This window comes from Falco rusticolus, chromosome 10 (genome assembly GCF_015220075.1).
Source record: "Falco rusticolus isolate bFalRus1 chromosome 10, bFalRus1.pri, whole genome shotgun sequence".
NCBI lineage: Eukaryota > Metazoa > Chordata > Aves > Falconiformes > Falconidae > Falco > Falco rusticolus.
In genome coordinates, this window is record NC_051196.1 from 22,638,936 (window position 1) to 22,659,889 (window position 20,954).

General features: G+C 48.1%; 1 protein-coding gene across 13 annotated transcripts; it reads left to right on the top strand.

Moving 5' to 3' along the window:
- Positions 1 to 3,169: 3,169 nt before the first annotated feature.
- On the top strand, positions 3,170 to 19,638 carry TPD52L2 (TPD52 like 2). Of its 13 annotated transcripts, none has more exons than XM_037401977.1 (11): positions 3,170 to 3,305; positions 3,864 to 3,982; positions 5,108 to 5,256; positions 6,117 to 6,176; positions 7,660 to 7,719; positions 11,803 to 11,904; positions 12,862 to 12,900; positions 15,887 to 15,913; positions 16,291 to 16,332; positions 17,524 to 17,572; positions 17,778 to 19,638. In XM_037401977.1, exons 1-11 carry the CDS (start codon positions 3,287 to 3,289, stop codon positions 17,871 to 17,873), a joined length of 762 nt encoding a protein of 253 aa, XP_037257874.1. In that variant the 5' UTR covers positions 3,170 to 3,286; the 3' UTR covers positions 17,874 to 19,638. The 13 variants fall into 13 exon arrangements, with proteins under 13 accessions (XP_037257874.1, XP_037257873.1, XP_037257875.1 ...); XM_037401976.1 differs by having other exon boundaries at positions 3,194 to 3,305; positions 3,837 to 3,982; XM_037401978.1 differs by lacking the exon at positions 12,862 to 12,900 and having other exon boundaries at positions 3,194 to 3,305; positions 3,837 to 3,982.
- Positions 19,639 to 20,954: the final 1,316 nt, after the last annotated feature.

The following is a 20,954-nucleotide window of genomic DNA, read 5'->3' on the forward strand; positions in this document are numbered from 1 at the left end:
CCCCCAGCATCCCCCCACCGCGAACTGGGGGCTATTTTGGGTTTGGAGAAAAGCGGAAGGCAGCACCGGGCGGGTGGCTGCTGCGGTGGCGGGTGGGCAATGCCCTGCAGCACGCAGGGGACAGTGGCAGAAGGGAAAGAGGAACGCCAACACCACCCTGTGCCCCCGCTCCTGTCTGGGGGATGGGGAAAGAGGATCTGTCTCACCTGGAGCATTAAAGGGTTTGTTGGGGGCATACAGGGGGGGCTCAGGCAGCTCCTGGGGTGATGCCTGGGGACTGATGCACCTGGGGGACCCCCTGATGCTCCCAGCTGCCACCTTCATGTCCCAAGACCACAGGAGCAGAGGAGGAGCAGAGGGGGCCTGGTGCACATGCTGTGTTTTAGTGCTGGTTTTTGGTTAATGAGTGTTTTGCCACCAGTCCCCACGTAACCACCATCCTGTGCAGCTGCCTGGCGTGGGCAACAGCTCTCCAAGGAAGGGTTGGGGCCACAGCTGTGAGCGGGGTCTGGTTCTGCCAGGGAGCCACGGATGGATGGGCAGATGGACACAGGGATGAACAGACAGATGGATGCATGAACGGATGGATTCATGGAGAGACGGATGGATGAAATGATGGGTGGACAGGCAGCACGGTCACGCTGCACCCACACACTGCCGGAGGCCATGCAGGCAGCCTCCACCCCACCGCACCGCCTGGCGATGCCGTGCCCCCTGTCAGCCCAGGCACTGGTGTCCTGCCAGGGCGGAGGGCTGGGACATGCCAGGCTCTTGGCAGGGAGGGGGGCTCTGCCGTGGGGAGAGCAGGCAGGGCTGAGGGCTGCTCATGGGCCATCACCACTGCATCTGGTGCCCATCTGCAGAGCAGAGATAGCCCCATCAGCTGCCCCTCCTACAAGGGGGATGCTCCGTTGGTGCCTCGCACTTGGGAATCACGTTCGGTGGAGCAAAATGTGATAGAGCTCTATCAGCCAGAGCAGGCTCGCTCCCGACGGGGCTAATAGCCACTGGCTTAACAAGCAGCAGCCAGGACTGCTCTGCTGGGCCTTCCCAGCCGTGGGGAGGAGCAATGGAGAGAGCAGAGCCCAGCCGGCTTTGCAGCGGGCAGGGAAATCTAGGTCAGGGCTTGCTTTAAAAGGGGGCATGGAGCCCAGAGCGTGTTGGCTTCCAAGCGAAGCCACAGAGCAGCAGCGTCTGACCAAGCCTGGTGCAGACACAGGGAACCGGTGGCCAGGAAACGTCCGTGCTCACCCGGAGCATCCCCATCCTGGGAGCTGCGCAGCTGAGGATGTCCATGAGTGTTGCTTCCCGTCTACATGGCCACTCACACAATTCCTTGCTTTGCTGGGAACAACCATGATTTGTAGCACTGGTTCTGCCAGGGTCGGAAAACAACGTGCTGCCCAGGGACATGCACTTTCCAGAGATGCAGAGCGATGCCCAGGCACAGGGAGATGCCGCTCACCTCCCAAATGAGACATCTCCTCATCTGTCAAGGCTGGCCCCTTCCCTCCCCTCTGCCTCCACACGCCTGGAAAGGGATCAGTGAAGGGAACCTGCCCCAGGCCTGACATTTCAGTCTTCACCAGCAAATGGGAAAAAAAAAAAAAAAAAAAAAAAAAGCCCCAACCAAACGAAAATTCCAGTGGCAGCAAAAGGGGAACTCGGGAGAACGTGGAGGGTGCAAAGCTGCGGCTCCCAGGGCGAACAAATGCTTCTGCAGACAGCGCAGACGTTTTGCCCCCAAATCACCGCCCAGCCCCAGCAAAGCCGCAGCAGTTTCGAACAAAAGCCATGATCCTCCACAAAGAGGATTTTTTTTTTCCCTCTCCAAATGCAGCATTGCTCTGCACTTCCCAGCACCCTTCAAGGGCTTGAGATGGGGAATAATTAAGTTGGCAGCACAATGCATTTAATTAAAAGCCAGCGCTTGAAGGTAGAGCGCAATTAGCCACTGGAGCAGTGGATCTTTAGGGGGTGATCCTCCTCATCCCCACGAGGCACAGCCTGATCCCTGGCTCTTTGGTGAGACTGGACTTGGCAGCGGGATTTCACGCCTGGCAGAGCTGGCAGAGGCCAGCGCAGCTCCCTGCCAGCCACAGCCCTCCCAGCTCCTCCCGCTGCAGCCACCAAACCGGGCTGGATTTTCAAGAATCTGGGCTCTGGAGAGCCTAGAAAAATCCAGATTTTTCACATGGACTCAGCATTCGGCCACTCCCTGGGTTTCCACTGAGCTCAGCTTTGAAATGAGACCTGCGCCGGGGCTCCGAACTCCACAACAACCCCGCAAAAAATCCTAGAACAAAGAGCCGAGCTGCTAAATGCTCCCTGTCCTTTGAAAAATTCATACCCGTTTCTCCATCTGCATTTGCTTCCCTTTTCACGCCTCATCCCGGCCAACGCGAGGAGGCCGGTGGGAAAGGCTCTGAAAGCGACAGGAGCGGGGAAGGAGCCTCCAGGCCCAGCCCAGCGGGGGTCTCGGTGCGGCGCCGCCGGGGCATCCCCGCACCCGGAGCCGCCCCCCAGAGCCCGGGCCCGCTCCCCACAGCCCAGGCAGAGGCCGGGGCGGCGCTGCCGGCGGGTTTCGACTCCCGCTCGGCCGCCAACCCCCGCCACGGCCGGCCGGTTTCTCGCCGGGGCCCAGCTCTGGGTCCCCGCCGCTGCCGGGGGGCGTGGGGGTCCCCCCGCCGCCGCCGCCCGCCGCAGCCGCGCACCCCGGGGAAAAATCCGGTTTCTGAGACGCATCGGGAGGCGCGGGGGCAGCCCGGGGCGCTGGGGGAGGCCCCGGGCACCGCCACCGCCCTCGGGCCCCCGGGCAGGCCGAGCCCGCAGAGGCCGAGAGGCGGGGGCGCGGCCCGTATCGCGGCGAACCCCCCGGGAGAACGGGCGGGACCGGTGGGAGGTGGCGGCCGGCACCGGCAGGGGGCGGGGGGCAGGGCCCGGGGTCGGGCTCGCACGGGAGCGGCGGGGCCTGCTAGGGGCCGGGAGCCCCGTGCCGGTGCTGCCCCCTTCCCTCCGGCCCGGCGCACGGCACCGCCGGCACCGCCCGGCCCGCTGACCCCCGGGGGCACGGAGCACCGCCCCCATGACGTCACCCCCGCCCGGCCGCCGTTTCCGGTGGCGGGGCGGGAACGTGGCGCCGTCGCCGTGGCAACGCGGCGTGTGACGTGCTCTGCCCGCGACCCTCCCCGGAAGCGGGCGGGCGGCGCGGCGCTGATTGCGTCACGGGGGGGCGGCGGCGGCGGCGGCTTCTTCAGCGGCGGCCGGAGGGGCCTGGGGCACCGTGATGGAGAGTGCGAGCCAGGGTAGGGCCGGCGGCTGCGCTCCGCTCCCCGGGGACGGGCCTTCGCCTCCCGCCGTCTGTGTGGCGGGGGGTCCCGGGGCAGCGCGGCCCTGAGGGGGGTGGGTTGGCCTTGGCCTTGGCCTGGCCTGGCCTGGCCTGGCCTGGCCTGCGAGGGGGTCGTAGGCGGCCCGGGGTGGGGGGGCCGCCGCCGTCGTGAGGCGGGGGTGGGCCCGGGGGGCTGGGGGCTACCGTGCGGGTGAGCCCCCCAGGTAGCTAGGCCCGCCCCCCTCGCCCCCCCGGGCTGTCGCGGGCCCCGGGGAGCTGAGCACCCGCTGCCTGGCGCTGGGCGGAGCAGCCGTTCTGGGCGCGCTGGGGTCGGTGCTTCTGTCGCTCCTGATCGATGCGCATGGAGGAAACTCCGCTGGGGGTTTCTCTTCCTCTTTCTGCAGAGCCCCCTTCCTTCACCTTTCCTGTCAGACTGCCCGGGTTTGCATAACGTGCTTCGCTTGCTGGCTGCTTATCCTCTCTGCCCTCTGCTCCTTGTCTGTGACAGATATCAACCTTAACTCTCCCAACAAAGGTCTGCTGTCGGATGCCATGACAGATGTTCCGGTGGATAGCGTGGCTTCGGGCAGGACCTCCGTGCCCGAGGGGCTGACTCTGGCTGAAGAGGAGGAGTTGAGATCTGAGCTTGCCAAGGTAATGGGGAGCCTGTGTTTGCTGTGGGCGACCGCATTTGTGTCCTTTTGGGAAGGAGCAAACAGGAGTCACAGGAGCAGGACTTGAGGGTTTTTTTGCTGGCTTTTGTTTGTTTTGTTTTGTTTTTTTAAATTTTGCAGTGGTGTTACCTTTGGATCTCTCAGCTAATTGTTAAAATGCACAAAGCTGGCAGATACTTCAAACACTGCGGTATGTTGTGTGCTCTTTCCCAGAACAACTTACTTAAGAGCTCTAAGGAAGTAAGTGGCTTTTGATGCCTTGAGCTTTATCTAGGCTTTTAGCTCCATTTGAAGGGAGAAAACACTTTAGACAAGCGATATGTAAAAGAAACTCATTTTTCCTTAGGAAGCTGAAACAATGGAGCCTTAATGGGCTTTGTTTTTCTACCTCTTTCTCTTAAATATCTATTATGCTTTATAAGCAACTTTTTTTGGTGCCTATATGCTTTTGAAGACCTGAGGGTTTGTAGTGTGATAGCCTACACTTTGGGCACCTTTTGGGGTCTAAAGGTGAGTTTGTGATTTCTGTCTGAAATGTAGCTGAAGATAATCACAGCTGTTCTGTTGTCCTTTCTTTCATTAGAGAATCTTGTGGTGGTTCTCTGACTTGCAAGTTTTAGTGAGGGAGGACTTTGCTGCTCTGGGTGGTCACACAGATCTGGGTGAGCTGCAGTTAAAGTAGAAATGAACTCTCTCTGCTTGGAAGGAACACCAGAGTACTTTGTAAATGTTGTACAAAAGATCCCTGAGGAGAAACTCCTTGCTTTAATGACATCAGAGGAAAAGAATTGTAAAATGGAAGCCTTAGTTTAATGAAACTTGCAACAGATCTTTGTCTGCTGTTGAAATTACAATGCTAGGAATGAGTTCTGTTAATCTTTGTGCCATTAAGTCGCCAGTACAGTGTGGCTGTTTTCCCAATTGCAGTCTCATCTGTAGACCTCCTGTTCCAGCACAGTTTGTGGTCTGCGTGTACCTGACATTCCCACCAATTCTTTAAATTAGTGCTAACAAAATCTTGCTAGTTTTGAGGGAGATGGAAAATCATCTTAATTTTCAGAATCTTGCTAAACTATGATTTCAGACAAAACTACCTCTCTCTCAGGTTGAAGAAGAAATTGGTACTCTCAGGCAAGTTCTGGCTGCTAAAGAGAGGCACTGTGGAGAGCTGAAGAGGAAGCTAGGTTTGACTCCTTTGGATGGGTTAAAGCAAAACCTGTCAAAAAGCTGGCATGATGTTCAAGTCTCCAATGCGTAAGTGTTGCTTGGGATGCATGTTTATTTAAAATAGGACCCTGTAGTAATTGTTTCCCAGAAGCATGTTCCAGGGCTCTTCCAAGTGGCTGGAGGCTTTTTGCTTGATGGGTATATAGAGTAGAAGGCGCTTAAATATTGTTTCTCTTGTATGTCAGTGTCTTTATGTTGGCATAAACAGAACTTTCATATCTATTATGTTGATAAATTATTGCTGGATGCTCTTTCCCATGATGTTAGAGATTTAGACTGTCACTTAACAGTTCAATTTTCCCATTTCTGCTCATTCTTTGAGACATAGGCAGCTGCTGCCTTGTTCTGAGCTCAGGCTCAACAAGAGGAGCAAGAAGTTTCAAAGCTCTGCTGCATGGTGCTAGTTCAGAAGCTGTTTCCTGAGTCTTACAGCTTGAACTAAAAACCCTGCACTTCCTAGGAAAAAACCTAATATTAGTGTGCACTATGCGTAGTCATCTATGCCTGAGGAAGACATGAAATTAGCCTGACTGTTCCTGTGTTAAGGGTGTGTTCCCTGCAATGCTTGACAGTGCCAAAAGGAGAGCCGAAGAGGTAAGTTTGACCCTGCAGTTGTGCCGGGGTGTAAGGGACTTTTGAGGCCCATAGAGATGCCATTCAGTTTAAAAAGTCTTGTGTAACTTAACTGGAATTTGGAGTTACTGACAGTGCTACTGCAGAGCAGATTGTTGAGCTGTTCATCTCGCTGTTTATTCTTTCCTTTTCCTCATCTTCCCTCCCATATCCCTGCCCAACTTCTTTTATTCCTTTGTAACTGAAATCTGTGTCATTGTCTTCTAAAAAATGAATATTAAAGTTATATTCATTAACACTTTCTGTTTCTATAGTTATGTGAAAACATCTGAGAAACTTGGAGAGTGGAATGACAAAGTGACACAGTCTGACTTGTGAGTGCCTCGGGCTCCTCAGCAACACCTCCTTGCTCCTTGCTGCGTTCCCTGATCTGTGCTGCTGCTTGTTCTCACAGGCATCAGGGGTTGATTGGGAGCTGGAGGCGTGGTGAAGCAGGACTGTCATTAGCAGCATGCTTGGCTTCCAGCTATAAGTATCCCTCAGTTGCAGAGGAGATGAGTAAATGTTACTGCTATTGTCTCTTTCATAGTCTTGCTATTGCAGAAGAAAAATTCCAATCAGTTACCAGACCACACTTTATCAAAAAAAGGGGCAAAAAATCAACCACAGTTTCCCTTTAGCCGGTCATTGGTAGGTTAGCCTGTTGTTACCAAATGCCTTATTAGTCAACCTCTATCTTTACTGTGAAATTATTTCTCTTACCATTGGATGTGATAGGAGTTGGTTTGGTTCTCTATGGCCACCCAGGAGAGAAGGTGCCTGAAAGCATTTACTTGTAGCTGGAAATAGGGGCAGTACAAATGCAAATAAACATATTGGCTTTTGAAAGCCACCACGCAGTGGCTCTCCTGCACAGTGTGTGTGAACCTTTGTGCTGATCTCAACATGAGAAAGCCATGAGTTCTAGTCTTTGCTGTATATACAAGCAGGTAACAAACGTGGACAAAGAACATCTGGCAATTTTGTCTCTAAAATATATTCTTTAATTATATTAGTTGTGAATCATTTCAATTCCTGGTGCATAGCTGAACGTGAGGGAGCCCTTGAATGTTTTCTGCACTGAACATTCTCCCCCTTCTATGTCTTGTTGAAGGAAATCATTATTTAGCGAAGAGGAAAATGTGGATTAGGAGCATCCCAGCATTAGGCAAGATGGCACTGGCCTAATTGGGGAGAATTAATTCCTGGGTGACGTGAATTGCCTCTGTCACCTGCTGAGCACTTCTGCGTGTTGTCCGAGGTGGTAGCAGACAATTTCTGTAGTACTTGTATTTGTTTTGTACCTCCAGTGTTAATTCTCACAATGCCTAAGGTACTGTTTTGTGTGTAGAGAAACATGATTTGTGAAGATTAGAAAATGAAATTAAGTTTAAATTTGTCCAGGTCATGCTATATTGGTAAAATACAGCTCTGGGTGTGGTAGTCACTTTTGTTTTTTGGCCGTGAGCTCAGTTCACTGCTCTGTGCTTTTAATACATAGCCACCACACGTCATGTAGGAAGGGAGCAGAAGATGCCAAGTCTTTCAATTCCTGACACCTTCTAAACTGCTCTGTTTCTTGATGCTCTGTGTTTGAACGTGCTTAAGTAAGAAAGAAACTGGGGCTTGGGTGTTTCCCCACCTCTCAAACAACCACTCTTTTCCTTCTGGTTGTAACAGAGAAGGGGGGAAGCTATTGTCAGAGAAGTAAAGCCTATCATACTGTAAGTGTAAAGAGACATAAATAATGTGGAAAGTGTCAAAAGAAGCACCTGTAGTGAATCCTGGCACTGTATCTAACCTCCATTGTGTTTGTAGATATCTTTCAGCCAGCAGCACACTGGAGGACTGGAATGAAAAATTAACTCAATCAGAAGCGTGAGTGTCTTAACCTTCAGCATTAACAAATGCTTTCGTGACAGTCTGCTGCCACTAATGTTCTGTGCCCCTGTTCAGTCCTCTGCTTTGACTAGATCTATTTAAACATTTCTCTCTTCTAGCTTTCACTTTTTTTAACTCAGTAAGGGCCTCTTCTGGGAGAGGAAGCTTTCTCTCAGGTCGCTATTTGAATGATTTCATTGCGGTCCAAGTGATGCTCTTCAGATGCCTACCTGCTGTCAGAGGAGAGCTGGCTGAAACCACTGGGTAGCTGAGACCTGTGTGCCACATGTTCTGTCTTCAGCTGGCAAGCTGTGCGAAAGCCAGGCTGACCTTTACTTGTTACCCTCAACAAGCTCTGTGGGGGGCAGGAGCTTTTCCTTTTGCTGCAGTACCTGATGAGAAAAATAAAGCTGTAGTGTCCAAGGCAGCTGTTCTGTCATGTTGGGAGCCCCAAATGGACTCTAACAGTTTAAACCTCACAGCTGTTAAACTCCAGTTGTTGGCTGCAAAGGTCTCTTAGCTGTGTTTTCATTAAATGCCTGAAATTAGATTCTCATCTGGACTAAATTATGGAAGTTGGCCTTTGTCCTTCTGTCTGCATCTTTCCCACGGTATGTAGGGCAGTCTTTCACAGTGATGCAGTGGGAGCAGGCAGGTAGTGTCATTGTCTTCTGAGCTGATTTAAACCATGGTAAGGTAGGTCTTGGGTAAGCCAGCTCTTCCTGTTCTCTGGAGTGGGTATGAAATCCAATCCTTTGAGCTGGCTTGTTATTTGTCAGTGTGTGTGAATAGGTTTTCTTCATAGGATGGGTGAAAGATGAGCAGAGATAAAAAGTAGGAGTAACAGAAAAAACTTCAAAGTATGCAGGTCTACTTTCAATGTTCCATGTATGTTTTCTAGATTAAGATGATGTAAATTGTCACTATTTACACTTGCTAAATAGAATGACCTTGGTTTTTACACTTGCTGACAGTGTGATGGATTCCAGCAGTGTTTAATCAGAGTTCCTCCCTGGGTGTGCCTGCTGGAATAGAAAACTTCTCCTCAGATCTGTTTCCTTGTACTTTATAAGCACCAGAAATGTGGCGGAAGCGTGTTTTTGTGGAGCACTTAAGGCCTGAATAGCTGTGGCATGCTAGTTTTCCTGCTTGCTTTGGCACTAGACAGAATGACAATTCATGCTAACGAGGTAGATGCTGATAAAAATGGAGAGACGAGGGGGATTGAAAGGTAAAATTCCAGCAATGGTTCAGAAAACTATCAGAATTTCTACTTCCTCTGTCTGAAGCTCAGTAAATGCAGAGTCAAGTTCAAGAAATCCAAGGATGAGGTTTTATTCATGTGGTTTGGGATTTTTATGCAAATGTGTCCTCATTCCTGTTTCAGAGCTGCTCTGCATTATAACTAACAAGTATCCTGACTGAACTGGGAATGGGCCTAACTCATGACCTTATGGGCTTTTAAGCGCTGCTGAATTTCCTGGTAGTTCCCGTTCCTAGCCCCAGAGCAATCGGCACAATCCATCCCCAGCTCCTGTTTTACTGTAACCGGCATGCGAGTGACTTAGCTGGTCTGTATACTTAGCCAGGCAGCACAAGTGATGGCTGGGTGAAAGCAAGTGAGAGGAACCTGATGTTAATGGATAAAGGAGGATTTGAGGGTGCAGGTCTGGCTCCTCCCTCCCAGGGTTTGTAGGAGAGGGGTGCAAAAAAATACCTGATTATCACAAGATGAACATCACAGGGCAGAGAATTTCTGCAGCCTCTGCTGCAGCCAGTTGCCTGTTAGTAAAGCAAGGTATTAATCAGAGCTTGTATTTGTTACACTCAGGTTTGGATTATTCTGGTGTACTTTGTACTGGTGCTAAGGGAGGAAAGTGAGCGAGTGTGAATTTAAAGCCATGGTAAACCTGGCAGTGTCACTTGCAGGAGAGTAGTTGCAACTTCTAGGTCAGGGCTGGGCATGGTTAAGTTGCATTAAAGTCTTGTATAACTTGATCCCTGGTCGTCACAGATGCAGTTCCACATGTGTGTCTGATGGCAGTTCTGGGCTAAAGAGCTTCTCATCTCACTTCCCTGCACTTCCCTGGCTCTGCCTCCCGCATTGCAGCAGTGGAGGGGTGTGGGTGTGTGAGCTGTGGATGCAGGGCTAGAGTGGTGATCTGATCTGGCTGCTGCTGTCTGGTTTTTTGTTCTTCCAAGTTTATATTTCAGCTGGATTGTTTCCTTGATCTGGATTACTGTGTCAGCACAAGCAGTTGTGCTGGCATCGTGAAGGAGCACACTGAGGCGGAAGGAGCAGCACTCGAGTAGCTGGATCTTCACTTACCTTAAGAAGACTGCTGTCAAGTGTGGAAAACACAATTGGAAAATCGGCCTTTGCTGAAGCTAGACATGATACCTGGAAGTCTGCAGTGTGTGCATGGCATGCTGGTGTCTTTTGAGTCTGTAAACCATTTCTCTCAGTGCTGCTCTGGTGCTCAGTGCTGGTTCAAATTGAGTGCCAAGCAGACGTAGAGTCGGCACAATGTACTTTGGTGAGCACGAGGGCTTGGATGTTTCTGTTAGGCAGCTGTAAATCAAATCCCGTGCCAAGACTTGGCCAGGTAGTAGCCTGGCGGCTGAAGGCAGGATTGAGATCCTCCTCTTCCAAAGCAGCTTTGGCTTTAGGGTTCAAACATCATTGTTGCAGTAGGCAGGCATGTGTAGGAGCAAGCAGTGTTGATGCTGACCAGTTCACTCCTAAATTGTTCCAGGATGATTACTGCTTGCAAAAGATTGTGCTGTGGGGAGAACAGTATTGAGGCATTGCTGTTGGGGCACGCAGATTCTTCTGGGGGTGCTGAATTCAAGAGGAATTGGTCTGAAAAATGTGTAGGTTATGGGAATTATCTTTCAGGAGCAGGAAGAGGGAAGGTAAAGCTGGTGTGGCTTTGCCCTGTTCTGCCTAAATCTTGTGTGCATTCTTCATTCAGAAGTACTTGATTTTGGTCTTAAAAAAAGTTCAAACAAAAAAAAAAACCCGACAAGAAACCAGGATGTTGTAATTGGTTTTGCTTGAACCCAGTTCAGGTGCTGTAGTGCTGAATGAGATGTCAGTAAGTCAGTTGCCATGATGGTGCTTTTAGCCTTGGGAGGTCAGGTGTGAGTGAGTGTTAGGCTGTTTATAATGCCCTGCTCTGGAATACCCTAGTCAGGCAAAAAAAACCCTCAAGCTGAAATACTTGGAGTAAGAAAACTTGCCTTAAATTATTGAACTAGTTTTCCAGCCTGAGTCTGTCTTATTTTATAACTTGAAGAATGCCATAGATCTAGATGTTAATTGCCAACTGTGGAATAGCTTAGAGAGGATGAGTGAATGAAAGTGGCTCAAAGAATCTGCTCCTGTGATTAGTCTTATCTGGAGAAAACAAAGGTTCTCAGGTGTCTGTCTTCTCCAGCTCTGGTATAAGCTCTGATGTAAGCAACTGACAAATACAGGCTGTCAGACATTTCTGAAGTATTGTGGTTAATGGTAACTGATAGGAAACTTCTCTACCAATTTATTTCTAAACTGTGGTTTTAGAGATAGTGCCAATTCCTGCATATTTTTTTCTACACAGTGATGTTAGTCTTGCCTTTTTCCTCCATAACCTAATACTACAACAAATGCTATAGCTTCTTCAAGGCTGCAAGGATATTATGGAATAGGTTCCTGGTCTTATTTTCCTCTCAAAGAGACCAACAGATAGTTGTAGAGCAAAGAGGATACTGTACTATGGTATTAGAGGTTCCACATGGAAATTGGGTTTTGTTTTGGCTGGAATTTTTTTCCAAATGTTTGTCAGATTGAAGAACATATGGTCAAAACAGTAAAGTGAGTGTATGGAAAGGCTAATCCTACACTTGCTGCCTTTTTTAAAAATTTCAAACCTTTGAATATATGCAAGACTGGAAGGGGCTCTTTCAGTGAAGCCAGTGCTGCTCACTAACCTAGCTTCTTTCCTTTGGTACGGGTTCCTTTTGCAAAACGAAGGGGGATGCTTCTTGCTTTCAGATCTTACCAGTTCAATGTGCAATATATTTTTTTTTTCTATTCAGTTATAAGAAGACCCAGGAAACCCTTTCCCAGGCAGGACAGAAGACTTCAGCAGCCCTTTCCAATGTAGGTTCCGTTATCAGCAGGAAACTTGGTGACATGAGGTAAGACTTCTGTTTTGTGCTCTGGTGCTTTGATCTAGGTTTCAAACAATAATGAGACTTTAGACAATAACTAGGTTTTTTCCACTTTTCTGCTTAGCTGGCAGCATGTTACTGTTGGACTACCTTCTTTTCTGTGGCCCTGTACATCATAGTTTAGGACAGATTAAATGCTTAAGACTTTTTGATGGGATAAAACCTGTTCAAAGGCATTCAAGTTTGATTTGGCTTAGGAGAACTGACAGAATGTTTTTAGCGGCCTTCCCCCTTTTATTGTCATATGGTTACAAGTGCAGCTTTTAAATCATACATAAGAAACTTCTTAAAAGTTTGCCTTTTCCATTCATTACTGGATTATGGGTGTGTTTTCTCAGTGTTACTGCTTAGAATTAAAAGGGGTCATCACTCCTGTGCTCTGTTGTGCTTTAAAATGGGGTGAAGTCTGGATGGCTGCAGTTTTGAGCCCTGTGTGTTGACTTTCTGCAGAGAAGGGCAACATACCTTCCAGGCACAGTTATGTTGATTAGAAGGTACGTATTGATTCAGAAGATTGTGGCAATGTTAAATTTTTTTCTTGTGGTTGGTGGTTAGCTAGATTCCTTAAGCAGATGACTGCTGAAGTAATTGCAAATTTAAACCTCTCTGCATTGGAAAGTGGAGGGCTGGTTCCCTTGGTTGATGGCTGAGGCTCTTGCTCTGTGTTTCTCAGCCCTGCAAAGTTCAGGGTTAGAATTGGTGATTTAGCTTAAATTTCTGAAGGTCAGGTAAAGATTGCTTCCCTGTTAATGGTGACATCCAGGTTTTTCATGCAGAACAACTTGACCACATTTTTCTTGGAATTGAGAGCTAATTCCAAATATACAACTTATCTAGGTTACTAAGGAAGTATTTTTAGAGCTTGTATTTAACAACATGATGTATCAGACCTTGGATTGAATGGGTAGCTGTCATTCTTTGTAGGGAATTTCCTATTCCACTGTGGCTGGGAATATCCAAGTGGTAAGAACTTGTTGGCCTCTGATCACATAGTACTGATTTATTCCAGTTCTGTCTTCAGTGAGTTATTTACTGTGTTCCTGGAGGGTAACTTTTGGTGTTTTCAGTAGCTCTCTTCTCTGAATTTGGCCCAGGAAAGGCTTCCTACCCTTTCCAGTATTGAAGTTTTAACTTCTTTCCTGGAAACTGTATACTCTGCTGGAAGAAGAGATTACATGTAATCACAGTAGATCACAGATACTGGTACAAGATGTGGTGGTGACACATTTTGCTAAACTGATAAGCAAATGTGGTGCCAGACTTCTGCAATCTGGTCAGACAGTTGTGGCAAGGGGTTGGGTACTGTGCTTCTTGGACCAAACGGGGAACTCCCGAACCCATGCTGCCACCAGAAGAAGCTGTTTTGACAGACCTGGTCCTGCCTGTTTTCTCTTGGTTGGGGGAATTCACCGTGCAGCTGCAGAAATGTTTGTGCCATCCCAGGAGCAGATGATGGAGGGAAGGGATACCTGGCCGAGTGAAGAGTGTGCCCATCACTCCTGGTGACAGAGCTGGCCTGTCATGGTCATAGTGAAAACCAGCTGCGTAGTCAGCTGGCCTACAAACAAGTCAGACCTTTGCAGCAATGGTATTGCTCAGCATTAATCACCAATTTAAATGTCTGCATTCCTTTTTATAGCTCATACCTTGGGTGATGTATTATGAAATAGAGGCAGCTTCTGTCTTACACTTGAGAATCCCTGCCAAAGTTATTTCAGCAGGGTTTGCTTTATATATGTGGCCCTGTGGGGAACACAGTAATGATTTATTTTTTTCTTTTTAAGACTTTTGGTTTTTCAGTGTGTGTATAAACAGACTTGTCTCCTGTGCTGCATTCAAGTCTTTATTTCTGATTCTGAATAAGGTTTAACTTGGAGCATGAGTTTTTGCAGGAACTATCCCACTTTTACCCTTGCCAGGTGAAACTCGTGATTGCTGTTCTGATATGTGATCAGAGCTAACAAGGAGTGAAGTCTGTTGCATTGTTGTGATCACTTCTCTGAACAAGTGGAGATGATCTGTGTTCCCAGAGAATCTGTTACAGGCCTTGTAGCCTACACTGCAACCTCTGTTACTGTACTCCTGGGTGTTTTTTCTTCTTGCACCACAAATTCACTTGTAAAGCAAGCTTATTTTCCATCACTGGAAGTGTTGAGATAACAGAAGGGATTTCCTTGTTTGGTCAGCCTTCACCGGTTGATAAATGTGAGGAAGGCATGATGAATGGGACAAATGCCTCCTATACACAGAGGGCATAGTCATAATTCCATCAAAGATGCTTGGACCAAAATGCTATTAAAGACAAGTAATGTGTCTCTGGGTGAAGTCTTTGGGTTGCTGTAGTCTGGTCAAAAAAAATATTAAATGTTATAGGTGTGGATTGTAAGGAGACATTGTGAAGTTAATGTGGTGACTATGTGCTAACTCTGTTAATGCTGTTGCTCTATTAGATTGCCTTGAGGGGAGAAAATGGAGCTTAATTAGTGGGTGGGATTTTTTCAAATCTTGGCCAATTCATCTTTCTCCTGTTATCTCCACTTAGAGTTAAAAAGTAAATTGGCTTTTAGATACTCTGTTCCTGTATTTTACTGATCCCAGTAAACTGCAAAATTGAAAATGTTTTCTTTTTGTTGATCAGTTTGCTTTGTGGTTTTTTGTGTCTAGCAATACACTTCATGTTGTCTGAGGTTTGCTGCTGTACATAATACTACAAGCACATTTACTATGAAATGTTAGCCTGAGCCCCAAAGGTGCCTGCAAATTCCTGAATTTACATAAAACTTAAATCCTTATGAAAGGAGGAAAAGGGTTACTGCTAAGTCCAGGCCAAGATACTGAACAAACAACCTAGTGCTTGTGGTGTTGCATGCAGAGTAGCATGGTGCATAGACACGTGTCATCTGTGGTGTTCTCCTTTAAGCAAGAGTAAGTAGAAAGTTAATTTATTTTGCGTGCAAAGACAGCATTTCAAGGAGTCTACCCTGCCAAAGAGCTGACTTGGATGCATGGGGAAATGAAACCACAGTCTCTGATGTCTTAGCTCTGGCTGTAAGGAAAAGCCCTTGTGCTCCTTGCCAAGTACTTCACATCCAACTTGCCATGACTGCTTCCTGCTGCAGAAGTGAAAGTTATATTTAAGTGCAATAAAACACTCCTGCTGGTAGGAGAAGCTCCTCTGGAGCATCCTGGTAATCTTACTGTTAGAAGTAAGAAACCTTGGTCTGTTATTTCAGACTACTGAGGTGCTACTGCATTATTGCAGAATCACACATGGAAATCTGGTAACCTGGTGGGGGAATGGCTTGCCTTGAAACCTAAAAATGGGCAGCTAGGTTATGGGGTAAACATGATACCTCTTGTCCAGATGCTCTTATCTTTATTATGCTGAGATGTGTTTGTTCTCTGAGCTGTAACTTTGAGGCTGGGCAAGGTAATGTGCAGGTATCTATTGCAGGTTCCCGTTACAGAAGTTCTCAACCAGAAGTCCTGGCAATGCTGTCTTTGTGTGAGAGCTCATGGGGAGGGGAATGGGGGAAGGAGGTATCTTTATTGAATTAGCTACTGCTTGGTAAAACCCTCAGTTTAGGAAAACATACTCCTAAAAAAAAAAAATCACATGAAAGCAATGGATGGGGGTAGGTAAAATATTTTGATTTGTTGTTGCACACCCACTCCTTTCCCTCCCCAGCACCCTGGCTCTAAGTTGCTGTAGGTGCTGTTATTTTTCTCTGAAAAATGTCTTAGCTTGGCTTGAGTTAATAAAAAGCAATTACTTTTTTGCTTGCTTCTGTAATTTATTTTGAGAGGCTTCCTCCTTAGTAGTTGACATTGTCACAGAATCATTGGACAGCAATGTCCCTGCTTAGTTGCCCTGCATTTAGTGTTTGGATCTATACAAGTGTCTGACTGTTGCTTCCTTTTTCTTTCTGCTGCTGGTGGCTTCTCCCAGGGCTCACCCTTTCTCGCATTCCTTTAGGTAAGATACTGGTCAAGGCCGCTAAAAGAGCACTTGTTTCTGTGCCAGGCCCTTGCAGATGTTACAGGGGAAGCTGATTATTTAAGCCTTGCCTACCCTTTTGACAGATTGAGAAACCTACCACAAACCAAAGCTTTGCAATTGACTCTTGTATTACGCTGCAGTTTGCAGTTAAATGCTTGTGCTTACTGTCCTAAGTTCTGGGCTGCAGCTGTTAAATAAGGGAAGAGAGGGCTGGCTCTTACCACTTTGGTTTCCACAGCAGCCTGTGTGTGGACAGTAAGTGCTTAAGAACCAGAGGTACACTGCTTTTGTGTGGTGTCAGTATAAAATTGTCATTTAACCTTTTCCTCCTTATTCTGAATGCTTCCGAGTAGCAGTTACTCCATCCGCCACTCGATAAGTATGCCAGCGATGAGGTAATGTAGCAAGTACCCGTGTCTCCTGAGTGGGATGGTGGGAGCGTACAGCTCACTCTGTTGCTGTGGGTTTTTTTTGTCGTCCTGGTTTGCACAACTGGTTCCCTTCTTAAGCAGACCCCACTCAGAGTATGGGGTAACCACAGTCTCTGGCCTGAGTAGGTCAGGGTGGGTTTCTCACACAATCTCTTCTTAGGGCTGTTGGTACCTGTGGTGTTCTGGGACAGTTCAGTCCTCCTCTTGCAACGTACAGCATCGCCATTGCTAATACTGGGATGAATCCTGACCTGAACCCTCTGTCTCCAGCCTGGAAGCTCAGCACCCTTCCCGGCATGCAGTTGGGGTACAGTTGGGTGCATTGCAGGAGAAAGGACTGCCAGGGCTGGACGAGGCCCACAGAAGCCCTCTCTTTCTCTGTTCATCCTCGTTCCAGATAGATGGAGGTTATTTTATGGCTGCAAATAGAAAGTGATTCTTTGAAACAAAAACTGAGATGAGGGTAGTCATCTCCCAGTGCTCCTGCAGCCTAGCCTGGGGAAAGCAGCTCTGTATGAGTAACTGCCTGGTCTGAATGCCTGGTACAAAGCACTCCCCGGGAATCATTTGTAAGCAAGGAAGCTTGTTAGGTTGTCAAACAATTGACCTGGTTTCCTTTGCTAGAAATATGAAATCCTCTAATTTATTACACCTTGGTTTTTGTGAGCATTTCCCAATGCAGATGGCCGCTCCTGTAGTAATAAACCTGTGCATAGGTACAGGCACGTGGCCCTTGCTCTTCTTGCCCACAGGATGTAACATGGGAAACTGCAGCATTTGCTTTTAAACCCTTTTCAGTTTTTCCTTTCCATTATTTAAGATGGTGTGCTTTTAGTTGGAAGCCTTGTAAAACTAAGAGCTAGTTTCTTCGCTACTCACTGTGTGTTGATTCCCTAGTGAACAAGGACTTGTTTCCCTCAACATTTAAGCTTAAGCAATTGAGTGGATTGCATGTGGTATAAATGTTTTCCTTCAAAGTTTGAATGTGGTGTGCCTGAGAGATTGTGTCAAAGGCTGTGAGGACCAGAAAGTGTTCTGGGTGCTGTTGTCGCTGCATGGGAATGGCCAGAGGGGCTGGTCATGCTGTGTGATTTGATTTACTTAACTGACTTGTTTTGATTTGCTCTTTATTTTTTCCCCTCCCTTTTCTTCAAGGAATTCTGCAACCTTCAAGTCATTTGAAGATAGAGTTGGGACCATAAAGGTAAGTCTGCCTTGTCTGTGAACATAGAGTGTGAAGCCTTACGCAGAAAACTTAATTTCTGCAATGTTTTTCTTGTAGACTAGTATTCGGGCAAATGACCTCTCATATGTGAAGTCTTTGCTACAGTAGGTGACCTTGACAAGGGGGAATTGAGTTGGTATTCTCAGTGCTGGCTTGTTATCCTAACTGTCTTCTCTCCTTTCAGTCCAGAGTGGTGGGCAGCAGGGAAAATAGCACTGATGGCCTCCACTCCCCCTCGGGAGCTGGAGACAAGCCTCCACAAGATAACGCTCCTTTCTAGACCTGCAATGTGGTTTTGCACGGCTGTGCACGACTGTAAGAGTGAGCCCCCTCCCTCCTGAATCTCCACAACAGCAACAACATGTGAACCCAACAAGGGGCTGAGCACCAGTCTGGAGAGATCCATCATTCATTCATAGACACTGCTGCTGGATTGAAGTCAAATAAAGAGAATGCAAAGTTTTGTACACAAATAATATTTTACACTAAAGTTTGTAGATTAAATGTATCACTGCTGTCCTTTTGGGAGAGCATGTAAGATGGAGTTTCCTTAAAGTAGCTCAGAAATGCCACTGGTATAGATAAGAAAAACAAAAACAGTTTTCCCTTGTCTGACATAACTTGGAACTATCGATACATCACCCTGAGCAGTGTGAGGAGGGCAGTTACTGGAGAAGCCAAGTGCATGGGCATCTTAGCTTCAGCTTCTGGCTCCGTTCTCTGTTCAGGGCATGCCATGCAGCTACTCTGTGAGCTCCCAGGCTTCTCCTATTACTGTTTTCTCTGGCTCTCATTGGAGTCGTCTGGTAAATGGGGTAAACAGTTGGCTTTTTTTCTGGGCTTCCAAAAGGGAAACTTCACTTAGCAGCTGCCTCGTTGTTACACTAATGCTCTAGCTTTAACAAAACTAAAAAATTTTTATTTTTAAATGCAATGAACTTTAAAGAAATAAAGCATAAAAACAAAAAGCTTTGGCATCATATTAGGGAAATGTTCCCTTGGACTCTGAAACTGAATTGCAAGCCTTACATCACCTTATGCTTTACTTGTTTATGATAATTTTTTTTTCTATAGAGAAGACCATAAGGGTTATAAAGCTGGATGTTGAGCACTGGAGTTTTGCATCATACAGTAGTAGCAGCATGCTTATAAGCCAGTTCTTGTGTTAAATTTAGTGGTACACTCTGTTTCCTGAGTGTATGAAACTTGCTTCTCCCTTCTCAGTTTATGCCTTCTTTCTTGGAGAAGGAATTCCTGAAGGCTGCTAGCAACAGGGCCAGATGAGAAAGGCCAAAGCTGTCTCTAGCAATACTGATGCTATGTTGGAGGGACTCTGCTCTCTGGAGGTTCCTCCATCTAGTACATCTGACTCTGACTGGATGTTTGTTTGGTTTTTTGGGTTTTTTTGGTTTTTTTTTTTTTTTTCATTTGAAAGCCCCAGCTCTAATCTTGTTTTACAAAACTGGCAGAGTCACAGAGCTCAACCAGTTTCCCCCAGGGGCTGCGTGTTTTGCTCTTTTGATGTCCAGCTTTGTTGCTCAGGAGCTGAAAAAAAAAATAAATCTGAGTTTTCTTTTAGAGGCCTGATCTTATTCTAGGCAAGGTGCCTCCACATAGAAATACCTAGAGTGAGCAATTCTGTGCCTTAGAGGCGAAGTGGGACTGACTCAGGTCTTTAGACTTGCTTGTGTACATATCTGGGTAGTTTTAGTGGTTTATCACCCTGGAGGGACCGAACAGTCTCTGACAATTTAGAGAAGCAAGTTTTGACACTTACCTGCTAATGAATCTCTGTTTCCCCCACCCTTGCTTCCCCTCCCTCTGCAGACCTGGGGACACAGGATGAAATGCTAGAAGGCAGGTGTGCTAGCAGTAGGTGGAGTGTAGAGTGTCACGTAGTGGTGCTCCTTGTTTGACTGAAGCTGGTCTCTCTTGAGGGACAGAGCCAGTGAAACGGGGACTGCCGGCGCTTGGGTATTGAACCGTTTCTCTTTACAGATAAAGTCTGAGGAAACTTGTCAATAAAGCATTCCTTTGGGAGAGAATGGGGTGGATGTTCTTGTTTTGTTCTAACAGTGCTGAAGTCTGCTCTTGGGTACGTGTTATGAACTTCCCAGGCAAATACCAACTGCCTGCAGCAGCCTGAGGCAGGAGGCAGCTGAAATAATTCTGTTGTTCTGTCCCAGCCCTCTGGCTTGTTTGTCCGCCGGCTCTCCGGGTGCTTTCTCATGAAGGGATGCACTAACCGACGGCCTGATGCTTCCTCTTCAAGATGCCACGCACTGGCTGGTTCCCGAGACACCTGTGCTCAGCCAAGGGCTGGGGAGCCGCAAGCGTGTACTCACCTCCGAGTGCCATCGCATCGGTGCCGAGTGACCCAGCTGTGCCTCGCGCTTCTGAGCGCAGAGCGTGGGACCGCAGGCGCAGCGGTAACCTTGGTGGTGGGGGCTGAGGCTGGAGAAGCTTCTAATGTGGAAAAGCAGCAGCTGTGGTGCTGGCTCAGATCGACGGTGGGATACCGCAGGGAATCGCCTTCTTGGAAGCTCTGGCAGTCGCTACTGACTTGAACAGCACGGTGTGGGGCCAGCAGTGAGTGGATGGCTGGAGTCGGGAGCTGCCCTCTGAAAAGTAAAAGGGCAGCGGAGGGCAGGCACATAGGTTGTGAGAGAGGCCAGTGGAGCTCTGTGCCTGCATGTTGTGCTGTGTTTGCAGAGGAAGGATGCCTGCTCACATCTAAAGCATCTGCTTGGTGGTGAGGGTTTGGTTTTGGGTTTGTGGGGTTTGGGGTTTTTTGTTTGTTTGTTTTGAAGGTCAGGGGGTTTTCTGCTACTTGACTTCCGTAGGTAAACTACATCTCTGCAGCTGGGTCTGGAAGCAAAGGATACTGGAGCCTGCAGGAAAGATGCTGCAGGGAGGGTGCAGGCTGCTGGGCTGTGAGCTACCCTGCGACAGCCCCAGGGGCAGGGGATGCTTTTCCACGCCCGCAGTCCCTTCCAGCGTGCGATCTCGGGTGTTTTGAAGGAAGGTTAATTAAGCCTTCCCTTCTTGGCTACAGGCTTGCCTGGCTTTGTCACTTCCCAGTTTCTGTGTGCTCCTGGCAGCTTTCACGGGTGCCAGCCCCAGTTTCCTTCGCCACTGGGCGTCCTGCCCAAAGGACGTGGGGATGTGGCTTCCTTCTCTGCAGAAACCTGGGACCAGGAGCTTATGAGGCCCTGGCAGCCTTGTGAGCACCCGCCTGCTCTGTTGTAACTGGGGAGGCAGCTTTCACAGCAATATTCCTCCTTGTCCATCCCCTGCCAACAGCCTCGGTGGGCTGATGCTGCTCAGAGGGGCTCTGGGCAGCCCGGTGTCCGTGGGCAGC